Raw genomic sequence first — 16,187 nt, 5'->3', positions numbered from 1 at the left:
TACAAAGCTTGTTTCAGGCATGGTCCATGCAGCGCCGATGTGTGAGCCCAGGCGCTAAGCCGCAGACCATCAATGGTTCACAAGTCGTCTGATTGTTAAGCATGTCGGCCAAGTGCAACTAATGACTGGTTTTTGAACACATCGAGGCCAACTACTTGGCCAAGAGGACGGCCGGCGGCAGATGGCCGAATTGAAGCGCCATAACTACATGTATGTAACATTGAGCATGCATGTAAGCGCTACCCAAAAGGTTTGCCGGCAAGGACTGGGACATTAAAGAGTAGGACGTCAGCCAGTGAGTGACTTTGATGGCTGCTCGCCGCTCATCTGCTTCTTTTTTTTCGCATCAATATCAACTTTGGGTTGGCTCTGTGCGCTGATACCATAAGCATTCACATCGCAGTAGGCCAATTTTGGCCTGGCAAAGGACCACGCGTCGACTTCTTACTGCTTGAACAGCCATGGTGCGACTGATTACTGTAGCTTTGTACCACCGAGATCACTTTTCTCGAGGAAATTCCAGACGGGTTTTTGGCTACGAAGCTTACCATTGGGGCATAATCATCACGCCCCAGGTTAGCCGAGGACGAGACTGCTGGGCTTACGAAGCTACCGACAAATGCTATCTGGACACCGCCACCATGCGAATGGTAAATCCTACCATGAACTGGTGGTTCAATCATAGGGATAACGTTGACCCCGCACTCAGCACCAAACTTCTTGGACGCATTATCATCGGACAGGTGCCAGACAAAATCACGATCGCTGAGGTCAGTACTCTTTTTGAGAGTGTGCCCCTACCGGGCAAAGACATGGATCCCCAACAGAGCTGCGTGACGTGGGTGATGAATGCTATTCAGCGCCTTCAGAGACAAGGTTGGGTGCGAGATTTTGAACTTCGATACTTCAAGGACTTCGCGCTCTCCTGCGCCGATCAATGGATCGGCCAACCGAGGTCGAGAGAGCCCAAGGTGATAGAGTATAACAGTTAGGAGGTTAGAGATGCCCTCTCGGCTTTTGCTTGTTCCCGCGTGTAGTTTTCTTTTTGTTTTGACCTGGACTTTTTGGAGGGCATAGTAGAATAGTAGTACTCAGAGGGACATGCATTGAGATAAGAGACGTCAAGTGTGAACTTGGCGAGTTTTTGTGGTTATTGCTCCGAAATCATATATATCGAGGAAGCGGCCAGTTTTAAAGTAGCTGGGGAGATGGTTGAGATGTTGGCACTTTTTTCTGGGCTATACCCCATGTTTATAGTGAGCTTCTCTTGTATTTATAGTGGCTATCCCCTATAAATATAGTGGCTTTATTAGTTTCCAAGTTGTGATTTTGTGTTGTTTGAGTTTTGGCCACCGTACCTAACCGCTGCCAACCACTCACTGTACCTGGCGGGCAGCGCCCGGCCCCCACTGTCGAAACCACCAAAAGCGGCGGCAGGTCCCGCCCGATTCGGTGGGCGCAACAGCGCTTTCTATCACTAACCTGTATTTTGATGGGGATTTTTGATTCTATCTAGGTGGTTGCCGTTTTGGAAGGATAAATGAGAACAAACAAAGATATAAATGGCTAATCAGCTTCGTCATTCCTCCAGCAAACGTCACTCCACGCAGTTTCGTGGACTTTGAAAAGACGCTTCGTGTACGCATAAGGCTTGCTCATCCTATCGGTCAAATCTCCGCCATGGATGCCGAGCTCAGCTCAGGCTTGGGCGGAGAAAGCCAACGTCAAGGTCCGATCCAAAGCTCGAGACCTTGCCGCTGCCATCTGCAGTGTGGCGACGGAGCCGATCTTGGAGCCTCGCGGCTTCAGGCTCCGGATCTCAGTTACCGTTTCGGGGGAAGGGCAGACGAGGTGCCCAATAAATCGTAACCCCCATGCCATCGACATTAGATTTTACCCACCAGCAGCGTCCTCGCAGGGCAAATGGCTTACGAACTCTGCGTAATTGGAGGCGATTCTAGGCTTCTGGATTTGGGCCTTGATCTCTGATGAGCGTCTCAAACGGAGTGATTGTCAAGTCCGCAGCCCCGGCTGAAAAGTTTCCAAGCGCGAGAATCGTTCCTGTCGACCGAAGCGGCGACGAGGATGCAATTACACAGCACGCAGGGCGAGATCAGTCTCTAGCTTAGAGCCGGCGTGTTGCAGAATCGCGAGGCCACCCTCACCTCTCACAGAGGGGGCACTCGCGGACTCGCAGCTCTTTGGAAGCCCGGTCCCGAACAATTGCATCTCTCCATGAAAGCCCAAGACGGGAAATCGAGCCATCAGCTGAGGCGATACTCCGAGTGGAGCGCTTCTGAGGAGACCGTGAAAGAATACAACGACCCCAGCGGTTCATCAGTTAAGGTGTCAGGTGAAGCAGGAGACCAGCGGGGTTACCAAAAAGAGAGGCTTCAAGTAATGTACTTGCCTCCGACAACAGAACTTTCGTTGCTCGATATCTGAGCACTTGAGGTTTTTCGGCACTTATTGGGTCGCTCACGACTGTCCCGCTTCAAGACAAGGCAAATATTAATACGAAGAGCGGCGGCTCGGTGCGGTTTGAGAGCACCACAATGAAAGTCTTTGCCGACGCACTCGTGCAGAACTGCCTGGGATCCAGGCTGACGCATTTCTGTGCATGAACCCTGCGTTGCGAAATAACCTTTCCCTTCCAGATGCCGATGAGTTGCTCGACGCCATAATCAAGGTGACCAGCGAATACCAGAGGTTGCAATGGTATCGGGCGAAGAGTTTGTTGAGATGGGCCGGCTCGCGTTTCTCTATGCGACAGCCCGACACCGTATCTTTCTTCGCCAGAGCGCTGCGGGCAACCGGAAAGCTGTATCGCCACTCACTTTCCAGTTATACTGACTCTACTAGGAGAGAATCCTTGAGTCAAGGTATTGATCGGGTGAACGATGCATTTGGCTGGGGCACTCAGGAGTAACAGATAAATCTCGAGCTCATGGAGATTCTGGGCTGTTACCAAGACGTCAAGCAAACGGTCACCAAGCTCGGCGCAGGTCTATACGTAGACCCGTCATCTAACCACATCCATCGACGACTAGTTGACGCAATCCGAGGAGACAAACACAGGACAGAGGCTTTGTTTGCGCTCGACTTCATCAAGAAATGATCTCTTGGATCCCAGAATCTGCGGCCAGCGCTTCCTCTCGCCTTTCGAAACGACTGGAGCGAGGTTGTGGGCGCACTTCTGGAACTTGAAGCAAATCCCAACAGCCGAGATGAAAATAGCATAACAGCGATTTCGCACTTCGCATCCCTCGGTCGCCATGTCTACGTGAAGCCCCTGGTTGACCATGGAGCCGCATTGGACTTGGCAAAGAAGAAGAATAACGACTTGACTCCGTTGCTTAGGGCGGCTGAAAATAGTCACGAAAATGTCTCCGGGCTGCTTGTGTACACTGGATCTGTCGACGGAAACAGATCCCCTTCTTTCCGGCAGAGAACGTTGTGGCTGGCTACCGAAAAGAGCCACGCAGCCATATGGCGTTAAGAGGTCACGGAAAAGGGGGCCAACATGGAAGCCAAGGACGCAAGGTACCAAGGACGCCGTTGAACAGAGCTGCGTGGGGAGGGTACGAGGCCGTCGACGAGCTGCTTCTAGACTGGGGCGCCGAATTGGATGCCAGGTGTAACCACTTCGGTCCGACGCCGTTGTTCTGCACAATACGCAAGGGCCACGAGGCCATCGTCCGGCTGCTGCCCGACAAGGACGCCAGCTTGGAGGCTGTGGATGAGCAAGGCCACACGCCATTGTCCATGGAAGAGAACAGCAGGAATTCGAAGATCGCCGTGTATATTCTGGGAAAATGCGCAAATACAGAGCCCAAGGACATTGCTAGATGTTCGCCACTCGAATGGGCGACGTATATTATGCCATGGGGGAGTGGCTGCGCGGAAACAACGAAGACGAGCAGGATGCAGGGGGCCTCGATAGAAACAACTGACATCCTAAGAGCATCCGTGACATTGGACAACCAGGCGGAATGAACACGACGGCACTTATCCAATGGATAGCAGCGAGTCCTTCTAGTGAATCCTGTCTGGCCTTTGACTCGAGCTTGTCGGATGGAGATATATGCCCGTTTTGTGCAAGGAAATATGTCTGCAAGACGCAGGCAGCTCTTTTCAGCAGCTTCGTCATTTGAAAGGGTTACGATCGACGACATTAGGAGAATCATGGCCTGGTCATGCGTACCCGGCTGTGATCGCCTCCGACCAGTCTGACTGAGGCCGCTGGCGTTTGAGGGCCAAAGACTGGATTCAACACAGGCAGGGCAAAAAGCTCTTGACAATAATGTCTAATGCATTGCACCGGCTCAGTTCTCAACAGGCATGTCGTACCTTTTCCATGGCGGGATAGAGGCTTCATTCAATATATCCAACTGTGAGTGTGAACCGTCCATGCGATCCGGCGCCTGGTGAATGGATGGACAGCAGCTTCTGGGGGGCACATGCTGGGTGTCAAGACTGCTCGAATATCCTTCGTGCCCCATCTTCAAGTCGTGACAGCTTTAAAGCGAGAAATAGCATCGGAAGAGCATCACATGGGAGTGTTTCCGATGTCGAGAGACGCCGAGTCGAGTCCTGGACAATGTTCCCGATTGGGCAATTATCACCCCACCGCCTTTGGCAGAGATACCGTCACCGCCCGGCAGAAAAAAAGCGGCCATGTCCAATTTCTCACAGCAGCCCCTCCATCATCAAGCCTACAATTGCGCGCGGAGCAAATCTGCAAAACTCAGCGCCCGATGAAGAAGCAAAGGAGAGATGGGGGTTCCTCCTCCAGCCGCATAGCCGATGCGCGCTTTGCGAGCTTCGAAACTGACCCTCGATTCCGCCTGCCGTCCAAGAAGCACACCAAGACGACAATCGACAAGAGATTCTCGGGCATGCTCAACGATGAAGACTTTACCGCCACCGCAAAGGTCGATCGATACGGCCGGAAAGTCCAGTCAGACGCCAAGAAGAAGGCTCTCCAGAGGCTGTACCAAACTGAAGAAGACGAACAAGACGGCCAGCCTGCCGACGAGGCAGAGGACGACAACGTGGACGACGTGGACGACGACGAGCTCGTCCAGAGGGAGCTGAGGGCGGCACACGAGAAAGCTACGCAGAAAGCGCACGATCCCGCTCGCCAGGGCGGCTTCTCATCCTCAGAGTCGGACTCGGACGATGACTCGTCGGCAGACGAAGACGACGAGGACCAAGAGGATGGCGGCGTGGGCCTCGTTGCGCAACACGACATGCAGCGCCTCCAGGGCCAACACGCAGAGGTGGAGATAGGCGAAGTCACAAGCCGTCTGGCCATTGTTAACCTGGACTGGGATCACGTCAACTCCACCGACCTCATGGCCCTCTTCTCCAGCTTCATCCCGCCCAGCTCTGGGCGCATCCTGAAAATCTCCGTCTACCCTAGTGAGTTTGGCAAAGAGCGCATGCAGCAGGAAGAAGTCGAAGGGCCTCCCAAGGCTCTCTTCAAGGATGAGCCGGGAGACGACTCCGACTCCGACTCCGACGCCTCCAACAGCGACAGCGACAGCGGGGACGAGGACATCAAAAAGGAGCTGATCAAGGAGGGCGACGATCAAGACTTCGACAGCGACGCGTTGCGCTCTTATCAATTGGACCGCTTGCGTTATTACTACGCCGTCATGGTCTGCTCGAGTCCAGAGACAGCCAAGAACATTTACGAGGCGACCGACGGGACCGAGTACCAGTCCTCGTCCAACGTGATTGACCTGCGGTTCGTTCCCGACGACGTCGCCTTTGATGACGAGGCTCGGGACGAGTGTTCCACGGTGCCCGACTCATACAAGCCCGTGGACTTTGTGACCAACGCGCTGCAGAGCTCCAAGGTGAAACTGACCTGGGACATGCACCCGGAAGAAGCATCGCGCAAGGAGTCTATCAACCGGGCATTCAGCGGGAGTCGGAACGAGCTGGAGGAGAACGATTTGCGAGCCTACCTCGCCAGCGACAGCGACGGCGAAGAGGAGGATGCGGATAAAGGCGAAGACGATAGAAGTGGAGCTGGCGAGCCAACGTTGACCAAGAAGGAGCTCGCCCGCAAAAAAATGCGAGAGGCGCTTGGACTGGCAGATGAAGCAGCGTCGAGTCGCTCAAAAGACGGACCCGTCGGCGAGATGCAAATCACGTTTGCCCCGGCACTTACAGACCGCAAGGCAAAGGAGCCCGACCAAGAAGAGACGACCATTGACAAGTACAAGCGCAAGGAGCGGGAACGGAAAGAGAGGAAGCGACAAGACGCAAAGGCCAGGCGCGAGGCTCCCTCGCAAGGTGAAGACGAGGAGGAGATGGCAGTGGAAGAGGGTGCCGAGGACGATGCAGGGTTCGGAGACCCGTTCTTCACGACGGACGAACCTGCTGCCGCGCCGTCCAAGACGTCTATGCGCAAAGAGGAGCGGCGCAAGAAGCGCGAGGCGCGCCAAGCGGCTGAAGCCGAGGTGGCGGAACAAGCAGCACGCTTGTCTAAGGTCATGGCCGAGAGCGCGGACGAGAATCGGGCTGACCATCTGGAGCATTTCGACATGAACGAGATTATGCGGGCGGAGAAGGAGGAGACCAAGAAGGCAAGGAGGAAGAAGAAGAAGAACGAGGGAAGCTCAGGCCGGGGCGGTCTCCAGCAAGGGTTCGAATTGGACGTGGGCGACGATCGATTCAATGCCGTATTCGACAGTCACGAGTTTGCGATTGACCCGTCAAACCCCAAGTTCAAGGCAACGGGGGGGATGAAGAAGTTGCTGGAGGAGGGGCGCAAGAAGAGGAAGGCTGGCGACAATGTGGAGAGGGGAGAGACTGCAAGAGGGGCGAGCAAGAGGGCGAAGAAGGGAGGGCGGTAACGATGCGGCGAGGGTGCCTAGTCGAAATGACTTGTAGTCTAGGAGCTTGTGCAGGTAACGGCCTCGCAGGGTCGGGCTCTACTGCTCTCGCACACGGCTGCTATTCTTGCTGGACTAATTGGCGGCCTGCAAGAGTCGGGTAGATGGACAGCGACATATCCAGCCCAAGCTGTCATGAACGAAATTTGACATCTCCAAACGGCACATCTGGGGCTCTACCTAAGCAGCTGATCCAAAAGGCATCATACACGAGGGTCGATTATGCTCGCCCTCTGCTTGGTGAGTGGCAACTGACTCGAATCTGCAAGACAAGATTTGAAGTATCGAATGTTGTCGGTTTAAGAATACAGGTTTGCTACCACAACCTTCTGCAGAGCCTGACGTTGATCTATAGGTCTCTCCACTTTCAAAACCTCACTCTTCTAGGCACCAGACAGGGAAAGAAGGCGGGGAAAGAATAGGACGCCATGCCTAGGTTCTCCATCGCCTGCTTATGCTCTCCAGTTTCTAGGCATTCTAACAATGGCAATACGCAGCGACTTGGAAGTCCAGGAAGAGGGAGCCGGCTGTTACTGTTCGCCCATACAACAGTTTGGGGCCTGATCTGTCGACTGAAGATCATAGTATTTTGGACCTGTTTTGTGTCGTGAAACCAAGCTGTATATACCCACTGTTTCTGCCAGGCAGGGCAAACGAGGATCATCAACCTCGGGGGAATCTTAGACAGCGCAGATAAGGAATCAGCTGTAACAATCGTACGAGTATCACGTCTAATGGAGCGTTCCACTTTTGCCCGGTGAGGCGGTGATTTCTAGTTTGGTGGTTTCGTTCAACGCCCCGCCGCTCCAAGTCTAACCTTCTACACATCCAAAATGTCTCGAGCCAGCACCCAGACAGGCACCTGATCCGATAACATCGAACTAATAGAGTCCAACGAGGTGGGCCGCCGAGCAACCAAGGTTCTTCGGCAAAGATATGCGTCATTTCTCTGTGGGGAAGGGCCGTTGAGCCGCATCCTAAACATCAAATTGATTCCTTGTTGTCACCATAATAATCATACGTGCTTGTTATACATGTTCGCCAAAGATCTCCACGATGAGGCATTCATTGCGACCTTCTGTCGTAACGTTCGAACTTAGTGATGGAAACCGCCGTCAAGTCTCCGAGGGCTTGGCAAGCTCACCCCAGGCCGGCGTCAAAGAGCAGCCAATTGGGAAAAGAAAGTCACCGCGTTGACATCACACTGTTTGCCTTCCTTCTCGCGCTCTGTCCTTGTATCTTCTACAAGAAAGCGACTGTTACGCCTATGACGACTTTCATCGCCAGCGTTTCTTAACGAGATAGTCATCTTGCTGGCTACAAAGTCTTAACGGGAGTGGTGGAGGAGATGGGATTAGAATATAGACAACCAAAGGGAGCTATTACGGCAAAAGGAGCGGAGCAGCAGCCGGCAAAGCAGCCTTCGGTTGACAGATTCCATCCGAATGGCGCACACGGTTAGAGAATCCATCAGACCTCCTCGTGGACACGTACTCTTCGGTGGCGCGAGCAAGTTGTTCCTCATTTTCAGCGGTGCACTCGTGGAGATGCACGCATTGCGATGAAATACATCTTCTCTATCGCCGCCTCAGCGCGCAACCTCATCATCAAAGGAAGCGCACGGATGGGTATATAAGGAACAAGAGAAATGAGCAATGTTCCAAGCCATTGTTTAAGGTGTACAATAAGGGCTTGTTGCTATAGCCAAGTGCCTCAAAGAGCTTAAAAAATTTTAAACTTCAAGTTTAATAACCAGTATTTAAAGTAAATTTACGAAGTAAAGTGCGAAATAAACATTGCTAGAGGCGGCCTAAGTCATACGATCGAAAGGTTAATAATAACACTGTTATACCGATCGACCAAAGCCGCTTTCCAGTCCCCCTCACCACCTTTCCTCCTACGTATTCATACCCACGAGCTTGACCGAGGTGGTGGTGGCTTACGGCAGCCAGCTAGACGGCGATCTATTGTAGGGTATGAGTTATTATATGTGGTTTGGGTCAGCCGCTTGCTACTCACCTAACTCAGGCTCGCATCCCAGAATCGATGGGGCCATGTCAAGCATTGCATGTTTATTCCATCAGCGACTAATAAGTAAAACCTGGGGAAATTCCCCGGCGAGTGTACTGTATGTGCAAAAGTCGCTCTTCTCATGATGGACATGATACTGTGGTTGTCGATCTCTCACTCACGCAAACAAGGCGGAAGGGATATAGCTAGACAAGGCCTCAAGCCGCATCTGTTCAAGGCGCTGGCCCCAAAAATGGCGCGTGACACCCAAGTGCAACAAGCTGGCTACAGCGTGACGAGGCATTTTCCCTCTATGGGAACGTGAAGACAGACTGGGAAACGGGCTCTTATCTTGACCCTTGAAAGGATGGCGTACCGTCCAGTAGCATCCCCGCCTCCTCCTGCCCACCCCCACGTTTTTGTCTGTCTCATGACGGGGGGTGTTGCATATCCCCGCAAGGGGGGAGGGGGCTTTTCTTATCTCGCAGTCCGAGCGAGGCTTCTCGTCAGTTGCAGCTGGAACGCCCATTCGACAATGGAGCCGTGGAAAGAGGAGCGCCGCGCCACGCCACGAATGGGCGAAGCTGGGGGGCGCAACCATGCAATGGTGATCTCTGAGACGAGAGACAAGACGGAAGAAACGAAGCCGGGTCAACGCCACAGGCGGCCAGCCAAAGCCACGACGATAATGCAGCTTCAAGAGCACAGCTCCGACGAACAGATAGGTCGAATTATGTCGAGCGAGAACAAGAGGATGGCATCACGGGTCGCATCCGAGAGGCAAAGACAGGAAGAGACTCGGGAAAAAAAGAGATGGGGGGCCAAAGAGCCGCCGGTGGGGGCTGATGGAGGGTAGCGGCAGAGGCCAAAACGGCTCGCATGATCGCCACAGCATCTGTTAGCCGTGACTGGTTGGCCTTTAGTTTTGGCGCGATTGTAGTGTGTGCGCCTATCTATCTCTGTGTTGCCACGGGGATTAAACAAGGAATTCACGGGGAGGAGGAAGACAGGTCTATAATATATTAGAAGGGTAAGAGAGAAGAGAAGTACGCCGTTGGTTATTTTTTCTCGGTATATTTCTTCGCATTTATCATGTCCCTCGAAAGAACCTGTGAAAGGAGGAGGACCTGGCGGGAAGCGAGGCGAGCTAGTGGTGACGACACCCCCATGTCACAACGGCACGGTGATCACTGATGATGGCATTCTGGTGGTACCGGGAAAAAGGGGGAAGGAAGATGGAGGGGGGGGAGGTGAGAATTCGCCTTTGAATGGGGCGGTGAGACGGAGGTTTCGTTCCCAAGGAGAGCAAGCCGATAAACTGAGCAGGGAACAAAATAAAAGGGCACCAAGAGGAAAACCTCGATGGGCTGGGCTGGTCTTTTCTTTTCCTGGCTTGATCTTGCTCTACTTTCGCCTGCTCGTCATTTTTCTCGCGTTTGCTCCTCGGCAGCCACCTCATCTCCAGTCCTCTCCTCCCCCAGCGCTCGAAGCCGTGCCGAGGAGCTTGGGAGAAGAGGTCTCGCTGTTGCACGCCCTGGAGACCCTGAGCATTTTTTATCTCGCATCGTCTTGTTGGCAAGACCTTTGCAAGCAGCGCCTGGTAGCGCAGCCTTGAGGGTTCTCGGGTCGCCATGAACGCCACCGCCCTCGCCCCCGCTCCCGCCCCCGCCCCCGCCTCCGTCACAACCCCACTTCTCTACGGCTACGGCTACGGCTCCACTGCGGCAGCGGCGCCGCCCGAAAGTGGGGCTCCGGATCGGAAGCCGGGGCGACTCTCTCCTCCACTTCCGGCCCCGCACACCGCCGCCGCTCTGGCCGTTAACCGCGCACAGCGCATCGCCATCGCCGTCCTCGCCGCCCTGCACATCGCCCGCGGCATCATCCTCCTCGCCTTTCCCGCGCTGGGCCTCGGGCTGCCGGGCCTCGTCGACCTGCCGCCGCCCCTATCCGGAGCCAGCGGCAGTGGTGGCGAGGGGGCTTCGCTGGTGCTCCTGGTCAGCGGCTTGCTGGGCGTGCGCGACGTTCTGCTCGGCGGCCTGCTGGCCACGGCTGACCGCCGCTCCGACCGCGAGGTGCGCCGCGCCTTGGCCGTCAACCTGCTGAGCGACGCCGCCGACACATTTGTCCTCATCTTCGCGGCCGCGTGTTGGCGGCAGCACCGTCGCAGCCCCGTTGCCGAGATTGGAGCCGTCGCCACGCTTGCTATTGTCGAGCACGTTACCCTCTGGACCATGGCTGCTGACCACGAAGGAGGGGCCGGCCGCCCTGCTGCCGCGGCTGCTGCTTACCAGGCTCGTCTGCAGGCCAGCGAGGACAAGAAGCTGCGCCTCGACATGTGGTTTGCGGACATGAGGCGCGACGAGGAGATGCGCCGATCCTGCTCTCCCGCCAAGCTGCCTCAATGAGATTGGATATGTCTCTGGAGGGTGCTTGCTACCCGGTTTACATACCTCCATGTTGTGTCGTCGTCGCCTTGGATGCTACCTCCTCAAACCTACACCATCAGCCTCGGTGACGCTGTTGGCTTCGAGTCGACTAATGAAGAAGAAGCGTGGTGAAGAACATCCAGCTATCCCTGTTTGAAGGTAGGGAACATCCAACTCCAACGTCGTCGACGGCCAACACACATACCCTTGACGCATGCGGCCGCGTTTCACGTTTCCATGCAAAGAAGTCTCCATGGCCATCTCGCGTGGCCGTCTTCGCCCCCCCGGCGAATATCTGGCTCCATTTGAAGGCCGGATAACCCGCAGTCATTTCCCGTTCAGCAGACAAGGCTCAATGCCCCTCTCTTCGAATCCTGTAATCAGCCATGAGCCAGCTTTCGGCCCGAGCTGGGCTTGAAAATTGATCAATCGAATGTTCGGTCATGCCTTCGACGCTCTCAACCAAACTATTACCATTGTTGGCTCACGCTGCTCCTCGGGCTAACACGTGGCTGATGCCTTTTGGATAAGCAGCCTTGTTGCTTTCTTTATCTCCTGCCTGACCTTGGATGCTTTGACGAATGACAGGGAATTTCCCTTTCAACCTTCACGCATCTGGCGGAAAGACCCATCCATCGGTGGTCCATGTGTTCTCGAGGGCAGGGTGTCGTCATGGAGTCTCATCAGGGTTGCGGCCCGGGCCTCATATCCGCCTCTATTTCCGGTCGTGTCGGAGAACAAGGAGAATCCGGAGCTTGATTTGATGTATTTAGCGGAGTGTTTGTACATACATAGGCTTGATAGGATACCTAAAGCCATTCCTCCGCCACTCCAGTCGTCTCCTTTCTCCTGTTGGTCCCAATCAAGGTTTGAACCCGCAACCCTCCCTGAACGAGATGGTTGATTCAGACGCCGCGGCCAGCCACCTCGCAGACACGCACTCATCCTGGAATGGATCCGCGCATGGGGCAGCTGTCACATTCAGGGGTGGAGAAGAGCATGTTAGTCTAAGTGACAGCCAAGCTGCGCGGTGTGGCTGGCAGTAAGGCGATACAAAGCTCCGCCATTTCCCGTCAGGTGACTGCATCTCTTTCTTGCTCTTGCTTCAAGAGGAGGGTTGGGACTGGGCCAAGAACCATGTCGTCCACGGTGCAAAGTTGGTCAGGACCAAGATTTCTCAACGCTTATGCATGCGTGAACGCTCGCCAATCGTGCTGGCGCTGGACCCATGTTTTGGGTTTGGCGTGCACAGACAGGACGAGAGCCTTTTGCGGAGGAGGCTTGCTTCCTTGTCGTGCACGTTCGTCAACGCATCTTGCCCCGGCTAACATTCCGTTGGGCATGAGAAGAATGATACCGAATCAGGGCATCTCTTAGCAACCCAAACGCCTCGAACCTTGTGTCAAATTGATCTGTTGCTATTGACTTGCTCAGGTAACACGTTGGCACAGTAGCAGACGCGTCGACACACCGCCGGTCGGTATTTGATCCATGGGTAGTGGGGAAAGATGAAGTCAAGGAAAAAGCAAAAGGTAAAGCAAAGAGAGACAAAACTAATGCGGCTACACAACTTGAAATCGTCACAGAGAGACCGTTTCCTTGTTTCTTTGCCACCCTTGAGTTGTCACAAAAGTGTCGGGCAAAAAGGAGAGGTGCGGTCAGAGGTCTTTGGCGCACACCGCGACGGCACAAGCTAAACCAAAGCCATCTGGAAAAAGAAAGAAATCTCGGGAAAATGACAGACATCAACGACAAGCGTCCAATATTTCCCCGCGAGCTGTTCTCTGTGGCGTTTGTGTCGGGTAGGTAAATGCGAAGCGGCGAAGGCGCAAGCTGAAGATGTCCTCAGCCCGTCTCCTTTTCTCTCACACTCCTGTCGGGCCCGGGGGATGGGGGGGGAGGGAAGGGGGGGGCGGGAAAAAGAGGGTTTTTTGCCAAAGACGGGATCCCGCATACCGTGATATGAATCGGGAATTGTGCTCGGCGCAATTGACAGGAATTACTTGTAAACCAGATACACGTGCCATCGGGAACCGTCATTGAGGCTTTGCGGTGCTGGTACCCTGACCGCTGCGCTTACCCGGCCATGGTAGAGAACCAGTCGGCCTGCGCGGTGCTGTCACGTTGCCGGGGAAAGCTTGTTCGCGGCAGGGAGATTGCGAAGCTGCCCGGCTGGAAAAGGGCTGGATGACCTGCACGCTCTGTGTTACGTTCTCTTGTCGTTTTCCCTTCTTGGGTCAATGTGTCCACTCAGAGGGGAGCTCTCGCCTTGCGTAACGAGTTACCGACAATGTAAGTACGAAGTGCATACGGAGTCCTTGCGATGAGCTGCATGTGGGCAGCTGATTATAGACATGTTGGGATTTCGTCCATCAAGTTCATTCAGCTCCAGGCACGCCCCTTCATGTCAGCGTTCGTTGGTGAATACTGTAGTGGCGCCCCCTGGCCGATGCAGCAGAGCTTTAGGATGTACTCCTGCATCAAAGGCCCGGGCAGTACGAAGGCGACCATGTCCAGAGACCGGGTCACAAGCACGGCACGCATGCACCTTAAGGGGACCGGACTCGACGACGAGCTCTGCCGACAGCAAAGAGTAAGAGTGAGGGGGAGGGGGAGAAAGGCTTGAAGAGGGGGAACCGTCTGGTCCCCCTTGTCTAGCTTCGGGTTCAGTCGGAACCCTGACCCTGCCTTTAGCGTGCCGAGGACGCCGGTATGAAGAAAGAAGGGGAAGAAAAAAGAAAGCCGAGCGAGACAAAAGGCACATAAATGCAGGGATGTAAAGATTGGAGGCAGGGAGGGGGAGGACAAAAACGACTCGTCTCTTCACGATCTCCTTGACATGCTCCTCTCGGGCGGACATGGCACGATGCGCCCCTGCGGCGTTGACTGCGGACGCTCAGGCCGTCTGCCGCCGACGTATTGTTCGATGAAGCAGCCCATCGGGAATGGCCTCTTCTGCTTCCCGGGCATGCCAAGAGACCCTTTCTACGCCATGCTCCAAGTGGGGATCGCTTCGGTGTAGCCCCTGACCGCTCGGAGAGAAAAGCTCGGACAGCGCATTGCATCCTAGACTTGCTTTGGCTTTGCAGAGACAAATTTCCACTTGCTCGCCTTTTCTGTTTCTCAATTCGATGGTTGCCTAATTGAATTGTACGGTTCGATTGATGCCCACGTCTCTGTATTAGCCAACGCCTGTTCGAGATGGGCAATGTTTATATCCCCCCATGGCATTGATTGATCGTGCCGGCGCTTTGCTGGAGTGATGCTTCGTACAGGCCTAGGTAGCAAGCCTGGGGCGACCTCGACGGCGCTCCAAAGCCCAGTTTGGACAACCCCGGTCCGGTGTCTGGGAGAAAAAGAAAGCATGACAGTGCGCCAGCTCTCGAAAGCGGCGATCGTCAGGTTCTCCGCTCCCTAGCTGCTGGCCTTCATTTTTTCCCCTTTGCCGCTACGACTCCCGCAACGACAAAATGCTGGGGGGCGAACTCGCAGAACCCTGGCGCGACCGTCGAGCTTTACTCCTTGCTTTTGTTTTCTTCTTTAGTTTTCCCTTCTATCCTCCGGAGCCTCTTCGGCGAGAAGCAAAGAAGAAAGCCCGACAGCGAGAAAGAGCTGGAGCCACAGAGAGGAATGACTTGTTCAGCCCAAGAAAGAGGAACGTGCTCTTGTTATTATTTTTCTTTTCGTTTCATCAGCAGTCAGCACTGACTGACGGTCATGCGCACAAATCGTTGACAAGTGCAGATGCGCGTCGACGGGGTGATACAGCCACGATGTGTCCCAACACGGGCCGTGCCCACGGCGCCTTTCCCCCCTTTCACTCATATTTCTATTCTCACCTTCGTCCAGTGTTTGTGGAACTCACGTGCCATAATGATAGCGGCTGGCCAAGCAGCCAAGCTTCCAAGAGCCAAGAGAGCAGGGACATGACCATGCCTCCGGGTCTCAGCCCCACGGCCCTGGCGCCGCTGCTCATAATAGGCTCGTCATGTTACACCTCGCCGCTCCCGCCTGAATTCCCGTGTGTGTTTCTGAGTGAGAGGGTTTTTAACGACAAGGTAATTACTCCACGCTGGCGCGAGTCTGTGATTGCGCGACTCAGTGTTCTTTGCGTCACTTTCTCCACCGTAAACGCCGCCCACCATCTCAAATGCTCCTAAGCCTGAAGGGGAGGGGGCAAATCGGACGAGAAACATGGCGGCGGCAGCGGCGCGACGTCTGTTCGCGTCCCGCCTTTGATACCATTTTGCTGTGTAGAGGCTGCAAGGTCCAACCCGTGTGTCGAGGTCTCAAGGCCAACGCCGGCACGCTGAGCCCGACGCACATGCAAGGCTAGCGGGGGCCGTTGAGAGTTCCGCCTTTGGTTAGTTGCGAGGCCGCCGTTAGATCTATTCGTGTGGGCAGGGAGTGTTTGCTGGCCCGAGCTGCGAGGTCGAACTTCGAGTAAGGTTTGACAAGTGCTTATACTTCACACCGTATAAGCAATCTGATGAGTAGAAAGGTACATATAGACATAGTAACTATGCTGTCGGCCAGGATGAGCGAGTCCGAGCTCTCTGGCATACCAGGCTGCTAGGCCTCGAACGCCGGGAGGAAAATGACAACAACTCACAAGAAAAGGGTCATCAAACTCGTCACACATTTCCCACCACACCCGCGTGAGCAGGGCCGCAGCGACGGAAACCCTTGCTGCGAAGAGCATGCGGGTAGGGGCCCCGGCAGGGTTCAGCAGGAGGAGAACAAGATATCACAGGCACGGGAATCTCTGGCCTTCCAGCTCCCCGGGATCTCGGGCTACACAGGCAGACAGGGTAGACCGAGCGTGGATTACTGGCAAGGGTTG

General features: G+C 54.7%; 3 protein-coding genes across 3 annotated transcripts; all 3 read left to right on the top strand.

The window, feature by feature from the left end:
- Positions 1–641: 641 nt before the first annotated feature.
- On the top strand, positions 642–992 carry HRG_08194 (uncharacterized protein; the record flags this gene model as incomplete). Its single annotated transcript, XM_044866665.1, has 1 exon — positions 642–992. One exon carries the CDS (start codon positions 642–644, stop codon positions 990–992), a length of 351 nt encoding a protein of 116 aa, XP_044718554.1.
- A 3,765-nt stretch (positions 993–4,757) lies between these two features.
- Positions 4,758–6,869, top strand: HRG_08193 (uncharacterized protein; the record flags this gene model as incomplete). The annotated part of the gene is made up of 1 exon (XM_044866664.1): positions 4,758–6,869. The coding sequence occupies one exon, from the start codon at positions 4,758–4,760 to the stop codon at positions 6,867–6,869; it is 2,112 nt and encodes a 703-aa protein (XP_044718553.1).
- Positions 6,870–10,549: 3,680 nt separating this feature from the next.
- On the top strand, positions 10,550–11,323 carry HRG_08192 (uncharacterized protein; the record flags this gene model as incomplete). Its single annotated transcript, XM_044866663.1, has 2 exons — positions 10,550–11,173; positions 11,222–11,323. The coding sequence occupies 2 exons, from the start codon at positions 10,550–10,552 to the stop codon at positions 11,321–11,323; spliced, it is 726 nt and encodes a 241-aa protein (XP_044718552.1).
- Positions 11,324–16,187: the final 4,864 nt, after the last annotated feature.

The sequence above is a fragment of the Hirsutella rhossiliensis genome, assembly GCF_020360975.1.
Source record: "Hirsutella rhossiliensis strain HR02 chromosome Unknown scaffold00009, whole genome shotgun sequence".
Classification (NCBI taxonomy): Eukaryota; Fungi; Ascomycota; class Sordariomycetes; order Hypocreales; family Ophiocordycipitaceae; genus Hirsutella; species Hirsutella rhossiliensis.
Note: the sequence above shows the minus strand (reverse complement) of the source record. Positions and strands in the feature narration are given on the sequence as shown.